A 20315-nucleotide genomic window follows, 5' to 3' on the forward strand; every position below is an offset into this window, starting at 1 on the left:
ATAAATGTCTAATTTGATGCTACCTTTTTGCTATTACTTGTTCTTTTACTTGGAATCCTCACTCTAGGAGACATTCTACTCTACAAGGGACTCTCAACAAAGAACTCCAGCTGTCTGCCTCCAAAAGACATCTGATTTCTACTGGGTATTTGAAATGTCCGATTTGATGATGTTTTGCTATCTATCTGATTGCTTCTACTGCTAATAACTATTTATTCTTGTACTTTTGCTTGTTATATATTTACTAATCTCATTCAAAATCTAAAGCACATGCATCAGACCCTGGACCACACAGAACACATCTGAACATTTAAATTATATTGAATGAATTCACAGCAATTGAAATTAAACATCACCAATTTGGGAGGGTTATAAAACTAAAGATTAAAGATTTCCATTCGTAGTTCCAAATTTATATACGCAAGTCAGTGAAAAATGATACATTTCTTAATGTTTTCTAACTATGAACAGAATCTTAATACCTTAATGACAGTCAATAGTTAATTACAATATGTCTATGCCTTACAGGCAAGTTTTTGTTTTGTTTTGTTTTTTGCTAAAAATCAGTGATTTTCAAAAATCCTTTAATTCATTACAAATTTAACAGCAGCAATACTAATATTCAATGATGTTGATCATTTGTCCATTTGCTCTACTAGAATTCTCAAGAGAAACAGCTCCAAAGCTGCTTTTCTGTACTCCCTGTGTGATCCTTGAGACTTTGAGAGGGCAAAAATAAAACATTTAAAAGATAATGGAAGCTTTTTTACAATTAGGATATTTGGGAAAATAAAGATACTAATGCCACTTAAATGACTTCGTTAAAATTAAGAAGTAACATTTATGAAAATTACCAAAAAATACCTTTCAAATCAGAGTATAAATTTGTTCTAGAGAAGGGAAAACAAGGCAGAATTTATGGAGTTTTATTGAAAACTATATTTTTCAAAGTATTATCTCAAGAAATTTCATGGAAAAGTTATTTTTAACACAAAAATTCTTCATTTGTCTTTCAATTTGTTTTCTATTTTGAATTTTCTGTTTATCTCATTTATTCAAGTGTTGAGTCATTCAATGAGTAAAGACGAGCAAATTCTGACTCACTCAGACCATACCACACACACTACAGTTTATTCAATTCACACCACACATGAGCTATGACTCACTCAGATCACACCACACATGAACTATGGCTCACTCACATCATACCATACATGAACTATGGCTCACTCAGATCACACCACACATGAACTATGACTCACTCAGATCACACCACACATGAACTATGCTCACTCACATCATACCATACATGAACTATGGCTCATTCAGATCACACCACACATGCACTATAGTTTACTTACATCACACCACATGTGAACTAGGGCTCACTCAGGTCTTTAGAGGTTTTTTTGTATTTGTTTCCCTTTTTTTGTTTCATTAATTAAATGTTTTCTCTGATTATTTCTTTACCAGCTGTTTTCAAGAATGCAACCAGACATGTAATTTGGAAATGTGTGGTGACATATGGGCAAAATATTTTCCCTATGGGCCCACATATCTAGTTTGTATCAGTTTGGTCCCTCATCCCCTTTGTTAATTTACTGCTGTTTCATTGATTTTGCTGCAGCGATATGCCTTTACTCTCATTTCTTTGTGGTCTCACATAACAAAATCTTACCTTATATTTTAAATTAGTAACAATTAGAACCACTTATAAAATTCTCTACTTATCCCAAAATTCTATACTTTTCCATCTCCCCCCACATATTTCATGTTATCCATGTTAAAAACTTCACCTCATATACTGTGTATGAATTAACCAACTTTATACTTACATTTTTAACTTTTAAAATTTACATGTGTATGTGCATGTGTGTGCCCAGCCTCTTATCTGAGCTCTGTAGAATAAACCCAGGTCCTCATGTCTTCACAATAAGCATTTTATTAACTGAGCTATCTCTGTCTCCAGCCCTAGATGTGTCCTTTCCCTTCCTTCCTTCCTTCCTCCCTCCCTTCCTTCCTCCCTTCCTTCCTTCCTTCCTTCCTTCCTCCCTCCCTCCCTTCCTTCCTTCTATCTTTATTTTCCTTGTTCTTTCTTTTTCTTTTCCCACTGTTTTTGTTAACTTTTACCCCAAATTTTGGCATTTACCCCACAATATTTCAGTATTTTACTGTCACAAATATAATCCTTAGACGATCAGATCAGTTCCCTAGTCACTTTAATTAGAAATCTGGAAAGTATCTTTGTAGACCTCATTTTTCTTAACTTCCTAGATGCAATTTGCCATCAAATTGAGTTATACCTCTATAAAACCTCTTTGAAAACAAAACTCTACTTTTATTAATATTCTATAGATCCTTTATTTATTTGTGATATAAAACACTATCTTGTTGCTTGCGGCATTCCATTTCTATTTTCTTAGGATTCACTTTACATCATAAACACCCAAGAGCTTTAGGCAGCACCAAGGGGTGCTGGAGATACAGCTCAGTAAAGTGATTGTCTCTCAAGAAGGAGAACCTGAATTTCATCCCAAAACCCATGCAAAAAAAGCACGATACAGTGGGTGGGTGTGGTGAAGACAGATTCCTGGGGCTTGCCAACCAGTGGCAAGTTTTAGCCTAATTGGCAAGTTCAAGACCAGTGAAAGACTCTATCTTAAAAGCCAAGGTGAGCTGTGCCCCCAAGAAACAGTACCTGAGGATAACTTGTGGTTTCCATATACATCCATACACATGACACATACAAATACATAAAAGCTGGCACACGCACACACACACACACACACACACACGCACACACACACGCACACACACACGCACACATGCACACACACGCACGCACACACATGCACACACACGCACGCACGCACACACACACACACACACACACACACACACACCAAAAAAGAGAAGAGAATTCTAATAGAAGACAGCAAAAGCAGGGCACCAGGGTAAATAACTTTAATTCCAGCACTTGGGAGGCAGAGGCAGGAGATGTCTGTGAGTTTCAGGCCAGCATGGTCTACATAGCAAGCTTTATGTCCATATTTTTCCACGTAATTTCAACAATAGCTCTATCAGATTACTCAATATCAACAAACTGCTTTCTCATTTTGACATGTTTAAGCTTTCCTACATTTTAATGGTTTTTCTCTATATATACAACTATTCAGCTCAAATGCCAACTCCTTCAAAAACCTTACTGAAGAATGATGGCAAAATGATTGTTTCTATCCATTATACTTCACATATACATGTATGTATATGTGTCTTTGTATATCAATATGTGCACAATAATGTCAATAACATGTATATACACATATCATGATTTCCATGAATTGTGATACACATTCAACTGTCATATTAGTATCTTAAATAATTATCATATTTAATTCCTTATTGAATATCTCATTATTATAATAAGATGGGTAGGAGAGAGGAGTGGATATACTCTAAGTACATGCCTGCATGCAAAGGACCTTACATATACCTTGTGTAATAAAATAAAACAAAAAACAAATTCTAAAATAGAAAGTACAGTTAAATATCACAATCCAATATTCAGAAAAATGTTCTAAGTTGTCACTTCCAGAAAGATTGATATTTTAATGAGACAAGTGTATTTGAAAGTATATTGTTATAGAAAAGAAACATTGCTGTAAATACATGACTGCAATGTCTCATTGTTTCATTATAAAAAAAGGAGTTTTTAATTGATGCTATTCAGTCTGTATTTTTTGTAAACTTTCTGCTGTAAGATCAGAAGTGAAAACAGAATATAAGAAGCATGATTTTCTAGCACACAGTATTCTAAGTCATAATAATGGTCCCTAACAATCAGGCCCAGATATTCCGTTAACAAATATCAGTCAGTTCATCTAGAAGATCGGACGTAGGAACAAGACAGTCACGTCCAATTCCACATGGATTCTGAGCTCAGATCCTGGATTTTGCACAGTTTACCTTGCGAACATGATCCGAGTGACATTTCACAAATTCCTGGATAAATGTTGCTACACTCTGCCAGGAGAGAGACAGGCTATGTCATGCACAGATCAATAATCGCACTGTGTTTCATCAGCCTCAAAATAAAAACTGCTTCATCTGGCAAAAGCCATGGCCCTAGAGAATCTGATATATATAAACTGAATAGCTTACAACAATTGTATACCACACAATCTACTGGTGTAAAGTAAAAAGAAACTTTGGGGATGAGCAATGAGAATCATAGAGAGTTGTTCTCTATGCTTTTATTACTAGAGGATTGAGCAACGATTATCCAAGGACAATAAGGCTATTTAAAATCCTATAATTAGTGATCAGTAGTGTACCACTCTCAACCTTTTGAATAAAAGGTATATACACAATTATCAACAAAATCCACATTTAAGAAATACAGAAAAAGATATTAACATAAATATGTGAAATTTTTATACAGATTTATAGAATCTGACACTTATAAAATTCAAGGATTTGAGAAACGTATTTTAAGCTGTGGTGTGTCTATGTTGGATTAACTAAAAAGCCCAAGACATTTGCTGACTGGGCCATGTTCCAGGTTCTCATACTTCACTGAAGTCTCTTATTGAGATTTGATTAGGCTAATTTAAGATTAATTAGTTAATATAATTGAATAAAAAATGTCACAAATTTAAAAACTCAAATCCTAAAAATTAAACTGCTTTATTTAAGATTGCTTTTGCCCCAAAAATGTGCAAATAAAATATGCTGTTACAGAATTTATCTGACTGAGAGTAGGATAATCAAGAATTCTTCAAGAAATTCAGAAGACAACAATGTTCATTTAAAAAGCAGCAGTGTGCCTTTGTAATACTTTCGCTTAAAGGCTTCATGTGAAGCCTGTGACTATCCAGATAGCTACAGTTGAGTCCTTAACAACAATAGCTAGGGGTGAGATTTTTTTTCAGGTCACAGTTTAGAAGCATCTCTCTTTAATATTAAAGAAATACTATTAACGTATTATTTTTTACAATTGCTGTGACAAAATGCCATGACCACATTGTTTAATTTGGGCTCATTGTTCCAGAGGCTAGAGTACATGGCATCAGTAGCATTGCAACAGACAGGCACTGGAGCAGTAGGGAGCTTACAGCTTTTATTTTTATTTTTTTTGATGATTGATACATATTTTTTATTAAAATAATGACTTGTATTATAAGTAAGTTACTTGGGTCTTTTATAGTACTTTTTATTATTTAAAACAATTTTAAATTTTAAATATATTTTGATCATATTCTTTCCCTTCAAATTTCTTCGACATCCTCTCCCTCAAAAGGAAAGATACCAACCTCTAACCAAATAAAAGTACATGCGCACACACAAAAATGCACAAGCACACACACACACACACACACACACACACGCATGCACGCACGCAAGCACACAAACACACACACACCCTGTGATGGGATGCCTTTATTAAATCCCTCCCCTCAAAGTTCAGGGAACCCCACTGAAGAGGAGGCAGAAAGAGTATAAGAACCAGAGGGGATGGAAGACACCAGGAGAACAAGGTTATAGAGAGGGAAGATGACGAACAAAGGGGTCAAGACCATGCTGGGGAAACCCACAGAAACAGATGACCTGAGCAAGTGGGAACTCAAGGATTCCAGATTCACAGGTGGGGAGTCTGCATAAGACCAAACTAGGCCCCCTAAACGTAGGGGTCAGTTGTGGGGCTTAGAAGTCTGTGAGGTTGCTGACCGTGAAACCAGTATTTATATTTATCCCTAGTGCAAAAATAGGCTTTTGGAGTCCATTCCCTATGCAGGGATACTCTCTCAGCCTAGATACAGCAGGGAAGGCCTTGGTCCTGTCCCAAATGATGTGACAGACTTTGATGATCCCCAATGGGATGCTTCACCCTCTCTGAGAAGTAGATGTTGGGTGGGATGAGGAGATGGTGGGGGGAATGGGAGACTGTGAGGGAAAGGGAACTAGGATTAGTATGTAAAATAAGATTGTTTTTAATTTAAATTAAATAAAAAAGAGAACAACTCTCCACCAAACCTCAGACTGCAATCCTGCCTTCACTAAACCTTAGAATGCAAACCCAGACTGCTACCTCTTCCTTTTATGCCTCTAAAATCCTGGAATTAAAGGTGCTTTATTCCAAGTGCTGAGTGTGAGCTATTTCTCTTTAGATGGGATCAATTTTAAGTAGCTCAACGTGGCCTTGAACCTACAGAGATCCATCTGCTTGTCTCTTGAGTCCTGGGATTAAAGGTGTATGCCACCACCACCTGACTCTATGGCTAGCTAGTATGGCTGCTGGGATTAAAGGTGTGTACCACCATTGCTTGGCTCTATGGCTTGTGGCTAGCTTTGCTTTCTGTACCCTGAGGCAAGCTTTTTTTATATATTTTATTTTCCAGTTTAAATTTAGATAAGAAATGAGGTTGCTTCACAAGTCAATTCCAGGTCCCTCTCCCATTCCCTCCCCTCCTCCCGTGCCCTACCCCCAACCCGCCCCATTATCCCCTCATTCCCCCAGGGAGGGTGAGGCCCTCCATGGGGGTGTCCATAGTCTGTCATTTCATATAGGGCAGGGCCTAGACCCTTCCCCAAGAGTCCCTGAGGCAAGCTTTAATAAATCATAAATAATATATCACCACAGCTAACAGGAGAACAAAAAGCATCTATAAAATCCAATAAATCAACAGGTTAAATAAGGGAACATACCATTAGTATCTTAGGAGATGAAAAAGAATTAGTAAACTAAACTTAAAATTCTTAAGGGTTTGGTGGCACACATCTTCAGTATCAGCACTTGGAGGGCAGAGACAGGAGGTTTTCTGTGAGTTCCAGGCACACACAGTAAGACTCTGTCTCTAAAACAGTAACAAACAAAACCAAACAAAGACCAAATCTTTGTAATTGAAAGTCCACAGAAAGTTAAGAAAAAAAGGTAGCTTTGACTTGGTATGTTATCTACTAAGAGCATACCAAAGCATACCTCACACACAGGGGTGAACCTTAAAGACAGAAACCCACATACAATGTAGTTGCTTTATAAAGCAGTATATTTATTAATGTTCTGCCCTTTAATTTTGTTTACATAATTTTCTTGTTATTGAAAAGTATCCATATGCTACATTATGGAAAAGGCACTCAAGACACTTCTTTTTGAAAATACAGACATATATTTTACTTGTTTTCATATTTAATAACTATTAATATTTTTAATTAATTCCTGTGTTATTGGTAAAAAGCATTAAGTGTTATATTTGTAAGCCTGTTTGTTTGATACTTGCACACCCAATACTGCAGACCACCTTTTCAGGCAATAGCCAATTCACAGAAAAGTAAAAGATTAGCATATAGTCTACTTAGAGTGTTTTCCAGAGTTAATTCATATTTTTCTTCTATAATTGTCAGTACTCAAGTTGGAGCTTTATGTAAATGTGTAGTTCAAAATGGCAGAAGTATGTTTATTTATAACCACTTGGACACTCTGCTCAGAATTTACTTAACAATTTTTGCTTTTTAAAGTCTAGTCATCAGTCTAAACAGCAATTTTAAAAATCAACATTGTAACACAATTCAATCCAATAATGCCCTAATTTGAAACCAACAAGCTGAAAACTACTGGTAAACAAATAGTTTTTAAAGTCTTTGATTTTTGTAATTAAAGCATCATGTTTCTATAAGAACAAAATCTTTTTATGTCCAATAAGAACATGTAAGTAAATTATAGAATAGCCTTGAGTATGAGCTGACTTGTTTCAGGCAGTATCCACTGGTGTGGGACATGGGATAGCATGAAGACTTGCAATGCAACAAGGACAAGTGTTACCAGAAGTATCTCAGATCCATCACACAGTCGCTTGTAAGGTTTGGTACTGTCACCAAATTGATCATGTCCCCTACATGCAGTTCTGTGACTCCATGCGAGATCATGAGACCCAATTTAGAGAGACAGAATCTAGATCAACTCCTCAGATTTTTTAAAACGTGTACACAAGTCTCACAGAAATGGGAACTAAAACCACATGTAAAACAAAATACCATATGTTCAACATATCTTCTGTAATTCAGTCTTAAAGTTCTTTGTACCTTTATAGTCTGTCTGCTGGTCTGAAATCGCTGATCGGATATCTGCTGTTGATGTAGGAGTTTCTGATTTGCTTCTTTATACTCCTTAGCAGATGACTCTGCTGCTTTCCTGGCACTCTGAAGCAAACTGTTTTGTTGCTGCAAGGACACAATCCGTTCTCGTAATAAAATAGTGTTGCTGCTGGATTTTTGGGCAGGTATATTTTTGCAATTGTCTCTGTTAACTAAATAAAAATAATGTTGCTCATAATTTACAAAATCAGATCACATTTATAAAGACTCTGTGCTAGCTTCTTCTTATACCTTTACCTCTGGCAGGGGCCACTATATGGAAACTCTTCTGCTTGCTTCCAGTTTTCTTTTGAAAAGCCATTTTCTTGGTATTCTTGTAATGAGAAATATCCTAATTTTGAAAAGTTCCAGAAAAAAATTGGTTACTCCTCAATGACACTCTCAAATTCACATGTCACTTATAGTTAAGTAGATAAAATGTATAGACAACAAAATTCTGTGATTGATGCCTCAGTCATAGCCTCAGGAATCAATCTGAATGTATTTTTTAATATGTACAGTAAATTTGAAGTTGAACTATCAGGTAGAAAATATAGATACAAAATCAACTCAGAAGAAGTAGAATTTAACCTAAGGACAGTTTTAACAAGTTGGAGCAAATAAATCCAGGGCAAAATAACATGGATATTTAATGAGGCTGCCTCCAGCAGTCTGGGAGCTTTGATTGGATGCTTCTCCTGTTGTTTGAATGGAGACATGAGAAGCTAACGGCAAATGAAGCCGAAATGGTGATAGCAACATGTTTTTCTTGCTTTCATACTGGGAGAGTTGGCTCATATTTGGGAGACCAAGGCAAGAAGATCACCTCCACCTGAAGACTAGCAAGGCTCAAATGAAGAGCCAGTCTCCAAGCCAGTCTGGCTTCGGGGAGCTGAATGGGGGTGTCCTGTGGCATAGTCCTGGGTTTTTTTCTGTCTCTTTCAGAGACTTCCTACCCTGCCCCCCAATCTGGTAAACACTGTTTCTTTTCCTGAAATTAGTATGTTAAGAATTTAACAACTGGGTTGTAGTTAGTGAGTTAATGTTTGGTATGAGTGGTAGTTAGTTTTTCAGAAACTACCAAAGAAATTTCTGGAATGCTACATTGTTACATTCCAAAACTACACCAGCAAAGCCTGAGCTCCATTTTCTGTGCATCTTCATCAGCTCTTGGGACTGTCATTATTTTCATTTTCATTTCCAGGTTTGTGATCTTAGCCTGGATTTCCTGAAAGTTCGGTGATGATCAACAACTTTTTGTGTACTTATTTGTCACCCAGGTACTTGTCAGGTGAGCTGTCTGTTCATGCCTTGCCTACCCCTAATTGGATTGCTGTATATTTTAAGGCTAGAGTTTGAGAATTCTTTATACGACTCAACTTGTGAAACCTTTACGAGATACTGGACACCAGCTATACTGCCTCACTTTACAAAAGTTGTTAATTTTAGTGCAGTCTACCTTATGGATCTTGGATTGGTATCTGGTCTAAAAATTCTTTATTCATCAAACACTAGGTTCTGAAGCTATATATAATATATATATATATTATATATCTTACATTTCCTTCTACAAATTTTATAACCTAAATGTCATACTTTTATTTGTTATGCATAAAGTGAACTTACACATAAGATTTGAGGTTTAGGTATATAATCCTGTTTTTGCATGGGAATAGCCAACTGATCCTGCTATTTGTCAAAAAGACTACCCTTCCTTTGTTGAAATATTCTTTTCATCTTGATCAAAGATCAGTTGCTAAAAATTAAGCAGATTCACTTCTAGACTCAGCATTTCGTTACATGGATAATAAACTTTCCTGCCCTCTGTGAAATATAGTATCATACCATACCATTTGATAACAGAACAAATTTGGGGGAATAGGGATTTATGTTACCCTCTGTGGGGCAAATAAGAATCAGTTATTATTCAGTTTTATAATTTTTATTTGGTTCTTTCAACATTTTTACTTCTTTGTTGAGATTCTTTCTTTATTAACAGGCCTGTTTTGTTTTTTTTTTTTTTCATGTTGTAACCTGTCCTAACTGATTACTCATTGAAGCACTGAACAGTGACATTTGGTTTAAAGTGAATATTACATACATCATATAATTCCATACATACTGTCAGGCTTTTGTCTTTTTGATTGATTTTTCTTGTACAATTTGTTCTTAATATGATGAGTGATTTCCAGTTGTACCCTGAATAGTTGTGTTGTGTGTGAAGACTCTTGATATTATTTGCATTTTGTTTGGACAAACTTCTCAAATTACTTGGTTGAGACAAGAGGCACAACATCAATTACACAAGTTGAGAATGGAAGTCCAGTCTCTAGAGACACCATAGTTGAAGAGGGACACATCATTACTGCTTTGCAGGGTGGAAATTCAGGCTCTCCAATGGGCCTCTGCTTTTACTACTGAAGCTGGAAGACAGAGAGAGCCTTGTTAGTGCTCCCACCTGGCCACTGTGACAACTCAAGGAGGCTTGGGGGCTTGTTAGGTATGAGGTAATGAAAGTCTTCTCTGTGCTTGGCTCATGAAATCACCCTGCTAGGAAAGAGGGGAACCCCTTAGATGCTGACAGATGATCAGGATGTCTCTGTAGTCTCCAGTGAACTGAAGAAGGAGTCAAGGCTCCCTGTGGATCCTCTAATAGTTTACTCAGATGGAAGGAGGAGAGATGACAGATCCCTCCTTATAAATGGCAAGGGACTCGAGGTACCCAACAAGCCTTTATTGTTGGAGGTAGAAGTGGAGTTGTATTTGGTTGATATAAGGCAGTTATAATGTAAAGTTTTTTGTCTTGCTAGGCTAACCCTCTCTTCATCCTCTGGCTGGAAAGAGCACGATGTAATTAGGGACTTGTATTGTCTTTATGATTACAGTTTACAGGTTACAGGTGTCTCAGTGTCTAAGCCAATACATGGGGCATCTCAGAGAACTCATCACTATGTTGAATCCCAAGACCTGAGGTTCTCATTGGATATTTTTTCTTTTACTTCCAATTTCAGAGTAGTTTGTATTAGTTTATATCTATCTTCCTATCTACATAAGGGGAAAATAGATAAATTGGACCATATTAGAATTAATATGTTATCTTATTTAAAAGGCACCTTCTAGTAGGGCAAAAAGCACAGGAAAAGGTACCATATATATATGTATATGTATATATGTTTATATATCACATATATTTGTGTGTGTGTGTGTGTGTGTGTGTGTGTGTGTGTGTGTGTCTGTATTCCAGTTTGTTTGGAAAATATTAGAATCCCTCACCTGGTATATTCTAAGAAAATATAGATAATTTGCTTATAAAATAGACAGCCACGTAAAAGTGATTTAGTAAAGATTTATAGATGGTCAATAACCACAAACAAAAGACTCAGTATCTCTCAACATCTTGGTAATCACAGAAACCCTCAGTGATGAATCTCAAAACACAGAGAAGTGGCTGAAATGAGAATGCCTTACATGCAAAGTGATGAGCTTGCCATTACCACCTGGGATATACAGGGAAGTGGTCACATACTTAAGAAACTCATACTCTCAGAAAGTTTACAGCCACAGAGCAGTAATTCATGTTTTAGATTTCACTACATAAATGTCCTCTTTTATGCAACAAAAGGAATATACAAGCACATTCACTGCAACATTATTTGCAGGAATCCGGAGAGGAAGTCTCCCAAACTCTAACAGTATATTTGGCAAAGTGTGGCATATTCAGACAACAAAATGCTATTTACAGGACTGAAAAGAAATGAACTCTGAGTGGTAGAGAACAAGGGAAGCCAGGTACCAGAGGCTCTGTGACCTACTTCATAAAGCTCCAGACAGAAAACTTAATCATTACCCTAAAAAAGAAGTGACTGAATTAAGTACAGTCAAGATAAGGGTTATTCCAGGAGTTGGTGAGAGAGTCTAATATTTCCCAAACACACTGGCTACAATTTTGATATTTGTTTTCTGCTAATATCATTCATAGATTTAATAAAAATGTTTACATTTGCTTGCCATCCAATGAGAACTTGAGTTTCTTCAGTTTACAAACTCACTAGGCTGCCCATGTATAATTACAATTAAACAAAACAGTCCACCAAGTAATATGCAGAAAAATAGCACTAACAAAAAAAATTTAAAAAGCTTTTTTAAACTAGTGACTCTCACTATGTAAACTAGGCTAGGCTGGCCTAGTACTCTTGATTCTCCTGTCTCAGCCCCAAATAATAATTTCTGTAGAAACTAACTATTTATCACTAAGCAGGTAGCAGAAGCACAGTAATAATAAATAACTTTATCATAATAAAAGCAAACAAAAGCATATATTTCTTTGTTCTATTTCACATTTTAAAAATAATTACAAGCATACTATTAGTTTTTCATTCTTTCCTTTGAGAGATAAGAATAACTTAGTAATTATAAAAATGGGGTTTATTTTAATTTTATCTTGCAAATATAGCAAACTATTTTGAAAATTATTCAAAGTTCAGTATTTTTACTATTTTCAAGAAGACATAATTTTTAGGTATTCAAATTTAATCGATGATATAATGTATCGATTTAAGTTACATAGAGAGGACAAAGTTGAGGTCTTAGTGTAGAACTAAGCTAAGCTCTATCACACCTTCAGGGCCTTGCCATCTTCACGTGAGCATGTCTGCATTTCCCTTTGTTGAGCGTAGCTGTCTTCTGCTTGATCAATTTCTTTCCGGTCTCCACCATCTTCTATAGGGCTTATTTTCTCGGATGTTTCCACAATAATTGTTCCCAAATTTTGAGAAGTTTGTGACTCAGAATCACTGCTTTAAAGACAGAGGTGGGGAGGGAGGGAGGAAGAGAGGGAGGGAGGGAGGGAGGGAGGGAGGGAAGGAAGGAGGGAGGGAGGAAGAGAGAAAGAGAGGGAGAAAGGGAGGAAGGGAAAAGGGGAGAGAGAGAGAAAGAGAGGGAGGGAGGAAGGGAGAGAGAGAGAGAGAGAGAGAGAGAGAGAGAGAGATGAGGCTACAAACCTCAACAAGACACACTAGCACACTAGCATTTGCACTTGTCTAAACTCGGTAGTCAAATGGTATTATACCATAGATCACATACAAAGCTACCACCGTAATTTAAGCATCATTGGTTTTCACTATTAAACCCCATTTAAACGTGTTTACAGATTTAAAGAGTCTCATCACGAATCTAGACCCTGGCATCAAAGTGCCAGCACTTCTGCAGCACCCTGTGGAGAGCTCAATAAGCACGTGCTGCCTCATTGTCAGGGTTTCTGAGCCAGGACACACAGAACTCAATTTTTAACAGAAAAATTTCCCACCAGGTATACAATTTTTGTCTCTTGGGCTTCTACCATGAGCTATAGTTTCATTCCTTATGATTGACATATTACATCCACTATGAACCAGGAACATTTGTAACATAAGTGCTAAAGTGGTAGGTAAATAATCTGAAATCACTGCCTCCTTGTAACTTGTGTCATCCCAATAATTTGGAAAATGGAAGCAAATAATAAGTAAGATATATAGTACACTAGTAATGATGTGTTCAAGATGAAAGCAAATTAAGCCATGAAGAGATTAGACATTTTGAAGGTCATTTACTAGCCATCACAGACATGCAAATTAAAACTGCATTAAGAAGCCATCTCACTCCAGACAGAATTGAAGTCATTACAAAAACGAATAACAACAAATTCAGGCAAGGATGACAACAAAAGACAACTCGCATATAATGCCTATTAGAATGAAAACTAGTACAACCCAACCACTGTGAAAATCAGCATAAAGTTTCAAAAAATAAAACTAGATCTCCTATGTGATTCAGCTAGACCACTCTTGGGTACTTACCCAAAGAACTTCAGGTCAATATATCAGAGATGCTTACATAATGTTACCATAGCACACTACTCACAATAGCTAAGTTATGGATGCAAATTGAGTGTCCATCAACACAGGGATGGATGAAGACAATGTATGTGCTATAAAGAATACAGTAGAATTCTTTTCCACCAGGAAATGAAGTTACAGTGTTTGAAAGAAAATGGATGCAGCTGGAGATAATCTCTAAGTGATAAAGTCATTCTCAGAAAGATAAACCTCATGCTTTCTCTTATTCACAAATACGGTTTTACACAGATATATAAAAACACATCTGACATGATATAGTAGATGTAGTGCCTTGAACAAGAATGACTCACATAGGCTCATATATTTGAATGCTTACTCACCAGGTAGCAGAACTGTTTAAAAGAATTAGAACTATCAGGAAGGGTGGGCTGGTTGGAGTAGATGTGACCTGTTAAAGGAAGTGGGCCACTGAAGATGGGCTTTGAAGATTTTCAAGCCCATGCCAGACCCAGTCTCCCTCTCTGCCTGCTACCTTAGGATCAGAATGTAAACTTCTGAGACTTTTCTCCAGTAACATGCCTGCCTGTATACTGTCATACTCCCTGCCATAAAGGTAATGGACTAAGCCTCTGAAACTGTAGGCAAGTCCCTGATGAAATACTTTTCTTTATAATAGTTATTCTGGTCATAGTGTCTCTTCACAGCAATGGCACAGTGACTAAAACAGTAGGAGTGAAGCCAGGGAAACAACAGAGAGTGAGGGAGAGAATGGGTGGAATATGTTCAGAGCACATCAGAGACTTGTATGAAAATATAACTCGGTACCATGCAGAATAAAAATCTACCATTAAAATTATTTTGAAACAAAGAAACAGAAGTTTGATAAAAGATGTGGACTGGGTAGCAAGTAAGAGGCAGAGGACTTAGTTATGGTTCAGTCCTCAGTGTTGAGGGGAGGAAAAAAAGACATAGGTTAGTCTGATAAGAATTTCCTTTGAAAAACCCATGCAGACTTACAGAAATCAGGTGTGTGTGTGTGTGTTATGCGTGAGTGCATGTGTGTGTGTGTGATATGTGTGAGTGCATGCATGTATGTGCTTGCATGTGTGTGCATGCCTATGGAGGCCTGAAGTTTTTACCCTGTGTTTTCCTCAGGTGCTCTTAACCTTTTTAGAGACAAGTTCTCTCACTGAACCGAAAGCTCACCAATTAAAGAAAGTCTATGGCCAGGGAACTCCACCTGTCTTTACATCATCTCCCCCATGAAAGAGAAAGCTATGTGTGGTAAAATACACCTTTTTCGTGTGTGGAAAGTAGCTCCCTGTATGAGTCATCTTTCAAGCTCCAGATCTTCTTTTTAAAACATTTATGAATGGCTCTTTCATAGTGTCATGATGCCTTATTTAAGTTTGATTTAAACAACTTCTTCCTGATTTATTTTTAAATGTCAGAATAGCAACTTATCAAATCTATAAATTCTTTCAATATTCTGAAACTCAGCATGCCTGAATCATAACAGTAGACTCAATACTTAATTATTCTGTTATTTAACTAATAATGATATTTCTATTTCTAATCTTATTGCCCCTTCTGTTTGTTCAAAACTTAGCAAGAATTCAACATGCAATGTCTCAAATAGGGAAAGTGGCATGATCATTATATTTAGTCATATATTTATTGGTAGAAACAAGTGAAAATATCTCTTTGAAGTAGAGTAGCTTTAGACAAGGGGCAGTATTTCATTTCCCTTATTTTTCATTCATTTACTCACTTTCAGAGAATGATTCACTGTGTACAGTATTCTATGCATGCAGGATACACTTGTTGATTAGGAAGTTCTATAATAACTAGCCTCCAGGCCGGGCAATGGTGGTGCACGCCTTTAATCCCAGCACTCGGGAGGCAGAGGCAGGTGGATCTCTGTGAGTTCGAGACCGGGCTGGACTGACAGCCTCCAAAACAATACAGAGAAACCCTGTCTTGTAAAACCAAAAAAATAATAATAATTAGCCTTCAGAAAGAGCATATTCCAGCCAGGATAAAGCAGACACAAAACACAATACATTTGAAACGTTATGCAGTGTGCTATAAGATAATGAGAGCGGCTGGAAAAACAGTAAGGAAACTGACTGTGTCGGTGATTACCTCATACAAAGCAGAGCATGGCAAAGTGTGGAAATCAACTCCAACAGAAGGGGCTGATAGATCAAATGAGGCAAGGATTGGAAGTTGCCCTTTGCATTTAGCAATATGGTCACATAGAAAAATAAAATGTTCTAGAAAAACGATGAGGTTTTAAAAAATGGAAATAAGGAATAAAGAATGCTTTGAGATTTTGCTGCCAAGGGCAGCAGAATAAGCTAGACATAAGAGTAGTGACAGATACAGTAAATCTTCTGATTTCCAGACACGGTTCTAACTCCACCTCAATTAGGGTAATACATGTGACTAATACTGTGTCTCCCTCTGCTGTTAATACAGTAGACTGAGGAGCTAAGTGGAAACAGTAGTAGCTACTGCTGTCACAAATAGCAGTAGGATTCCCAAGGAAAAGGTATTCTGCCTTGAGTAATAGAATCCTTGTTTTTTGTTGTTGTTGGGAAAAACAGAATGACCAATAGCAATCTGGGGAGGAAATCATTTGTTTCAGATTATAGGTAACAGTCCATCACTGAGGAAAGCCTGGGCTGGAACTCAAGGAAGAAGGCTGGACCCCAAACCATGGAGGAATACTGATTTCAGGCTTGTTCCCAGGCTTCCAATCAGTTACCTTGCCTATGTAACCCAGGACCACCTGCCCAGGGATAGTACCACCCACAATGGCATGAGGACTCTTACAACAATTGGAAATCAATAAAATGCCTCACAGACAAGCCCACAAGCCAATGTGGAGGAGGCGGTTCCTCAGCTGAGGTCTCCACTCCCACATGTCAGACTGACAACCAAGATAAATCATTATAATCCTCAAACTATTAAGCTCAATGTCACAATGATGAGAAGCAAAAATCTACAGTGAGTTATTGGTTAAAAGGTGAAAGAGGACAACTTTAACCTGTACAATTTATTCTTGAAACTATGAATTGTTAGCAATGAAATAAAAAGACATATTAAAGATACTTCCTATAACTGGTGCCATAACTAAGCCTAAAACAGACTACCCACTGTTCTAAATAGTCCATTTCTACTGAATAATGTGGTAAGACCAGAAAACTCTCTGATGTAGTTTATTATCACATTTCCTTTCCTAAAAAATGTGTCTTCAACTCTGTGGAATGTTATATAAGATGTCATAGAAATATATATGCAGGTCCAAACATGATGGCATTTACAAAAGTCCATAGGAAAATGCATGCACAAAACAATTATTTGTTATCAGAAAACAACCTGATGCCACTTATGATTGAAGAGGTCCACTTTAATAACCCAGAAACTAAAAGGCTGGTTATCTCCTCTGGAGACCTGGGCCACACGGGGGGCTGGGAATTGGCTTCTATTTAATATTAAATGGTGCCAGCAGTCTGGTAGGTAATAGTGAGAAGCAAACTGTCTGGGATTCATGCAAGTCTGTGGCCTCTACTGCCACAGCTAGTCTGTTCATTACACGAAGCAGAAAGACGCGGAGAACAGGCCACAGCCACATGATGGGTCACTGCTCACAGGGTAGAGACTGATCCTGTCCCAAAAAGTTCATCTGACTAACTCCCATGAAACTCCCTGTCACTAATCTTCCAAGTTTTTGATTTATGAAAAAGCACTTCATATGACTTACTCTCCCAGTCCTTAATCTCAAACTTCACTGACATTTTTTCTTAAGGGAATGATGGACTTTGGCAGTAATGAGGTATAATACTTGATATTTTCCAGAGGCTACAGGATGAGTGTGTACAAGTATATATTTTCAGGAGTTAGATCATGCTATTATGGAGTCCAGGAAATTAAAAATCTGCATGTAGGCCAGTAGACTGGAGATCCAGGAGTGCCAATACACTGTGTTTGGGGGACTAATGACCCAGTCCCAGCCTGAAGATCTGAAGGCAGCATTCCAGGAGAGCTGATGGAACAGTCGAAAGCTAAAGAATTCACTAGAGAATTAATTCTGCCTTGTTTCCTACTGTTGAGTCCTATTCTTAATTTTGAGGAATTTGCATGTATTAATAAAATCTGAGCACTTGGGAGGGACAGGCCGGAAGATAGGGATTTTGAAGCCAGCCTGTGATGCAGGAGACATTGTATCAAAATACCTAAAAAAAATCTGCTCTGTCTCCAAGCTCTATCAAGTATTTTAATGGCAGATATCTGCTAAACGAAGAACATGCAGGAAGCTCTATAATGTGACTCCTGTTAGCTTGTACTCTACTCAGTACTCAGTCTGTGTGAATCTTACCGATTTCCATCCTAGAGAACAGGAACGTATGACCAGTGCTCACTCACTTAAAAGTTACCCTCTGCGCAGCCCACCCTCCAAGCTAATCCATAAGATTGACTCTTACAAACCTGTTGAGAGAGACAGTAAAGCATGGAAGCTGACAGGATCCCTCCAGCACCAACAGCTATTCACACACCAGACTTTCACTACAGTTAAGAGAGCCAAGGAAGAGGTCACAGAGCCTTGTTTAATACAGTTGAAGAAAAGATACATTTAAAGGCATTTTAGTTTCTCTTCTACTGCTAAGAGGAAACACCATGGCCAAGGCAACTTATGAAAGAAAGCATTTAACTGGGGACCTGCTTACAGTTCAGAGGCTGAGGCCATGTCTATCACGGCGGGGAGCATGGGGGCAGGGAGCAGCAGGCAATATGGTGCTGGAATGGCAGCTGAAAGCTTACATGTTGAGACAACAACCATGAGGGGGGGTTATGAGTTGAGAATGCTAATTGGGAATGTCACGGGCTTCTGGAGCCTCAATGCCCACTTGCACTGACACTGCCTTCAACAAGGCCACACCTTCATGTTATCCCTCCTGCTGACTTCTCAATGACCTAAATAGCCTCGTTTCTGCCTTCCATATTCCATATAGTCCTGCCTTTGCTTTCATCTGACACATGTAATATTTATGTTAATACATGAAAATAATAATTTGTAATATATATGACACATGAAATAAAACGTTTTGTCTTTCTCCCATTGCCCTCTAGTTTCCCCTGCTCCCTGTCCGTAAACCTCTTCATTGCCCCTATTATTCCCTATTATACTTTCATGTCAGAGAGACAGATGCAGGCAGACAGACAGATTTTTACATTTCAATCCATATTCTACCCATTAGAAAGTAGTCCTTGTCTTTCTGAATCTGGTTTATGAACTTCTGCTTTTCTTTTCTCAGTGTTACTGAATGAACACTGTGATACTTAGTTTACCCTGTCAACTAGATACAACCTGGAGTCACTTGACCTCAATTGAACAGCTGCCTCCATCAAACTGGTCCATGGTTTTGTCTGTGAAGTTTTTTGTTGATTATGGAGGAGGAAGGGCCCAGGCTACTATGGACAGCCACATCCTAGGCAGGCGTGAGTTAGTAAGCGAGCTGGAACAGCAGTGCTCTATGGTCTCTGCTTCAGTTCTTGAAGTACTTTCTGTGACATCCCTCAAAGTTGGACCTGTGGCCAGAAGGATCAACCATATACCCCCTTTCTTTTCTGAAGCTGCTTTTGGTCAGAGTGTTTTGCCATACAAAATCAACAAGAATAAGCATGCTCTCATAAACTGTATGAAATAAATGACAGGTGATGATTACATAATGTTATTGTATATTACATACATATTACTACGCTCCATTTTTCTTAGTATCCAAATAGTCTTCTTACTCTCTCTGTCTTAGGGTTTCTATTGTGGAGATAAAATATCATGACCAAAATCAACCTGGGAAAGAAAGGATACATTTCATCTTACAGCTCTCAGGTCACACTCCTTTGTTGAGAAGTCAGGGCAGGAGCCTGAGGCAGGAGCTGATGTAGAGGCTAAGGAAGGGAGCTGTTTACTGGTTTGCTCCATATAGTTGGCTCCACCTGCTTTCTTATGCACCCTGGGACCACAGTGAGCTGGACCTCCCCCATCAGTCATTGACATGACCATAAGCACTGCGACAGAAATGTTTCCTCAACTGCGGTTCCTCTTCCAGATAACTGCAGCCTGTGTCAAGCTGACAGAAAACTAAGTACCATACTACAGAAAACTATAAGTAGACTCTCACGAACATCTGTGTTGTTCTACTGCATAACTTCTACTGTGTGAGAATTCTTTGCAGCTAAATGATTTTTGAGACTGTTCTGCCAAGTAGGAGGTATCACAACATCACTGTGACAAAATGAGTTACACTGATGAACAACTTAGATGGCATTCTTATATTTAAAAAT

The 20315-nt window shown here is 37.7% G+C and overlaps 1 protein-coding gene across 2 annotated transcripts in view; it reads right to left on the reverse strand.

Annotated features, from left to right (window-relative positions):
- Cntln (centlein) overlaps positions 1 to 20315 on the reverse strand; it is a 258420-nt gene that overhangs the window by 56756 nt on the left and 181349 nt on the right. The window contains exons 15-17 of one of the 2 annotated variants that reach the window (XM_040757206.1): positions 12749 to 12926; positions 8383 to 8482; positions 8080 to 8303 (exon numbers count right to left, since the gene is read on the reverse strand). In XM_040757206.1, coding sequence (XP_040613140.1) covers positions 8080 to 8303; positions 8383 to 8482; positions 12749 to 12926 — 502 coding nt within the window. The remainder of the gene's footprint in view (positions 1 to 8079; positions 8304 to 8382; positions 8483 to 12748; positions 12927 to 20315) is intronic. The other variant, XM_040757205.1, reaches the window with a different exon arrangement.

This window comes from Mesocricetus auratus, unplaced genomic scaffold (genome assembly GCF_017639785.1).
Source record: "Mesocricetus auratus isolate SY011 unplaced genomic scaffold, BCM_Maur_2.0 Super-Scaffold_100014, whole genome shotgun sequence".
Taxonomy (NCBI): domain Eukaryota; kingdom Metazoa; phylum Chordata; class Mammalia; order Rodentia; family Cricetidae; genus Mesocricetus; species Mesocricetus auratus.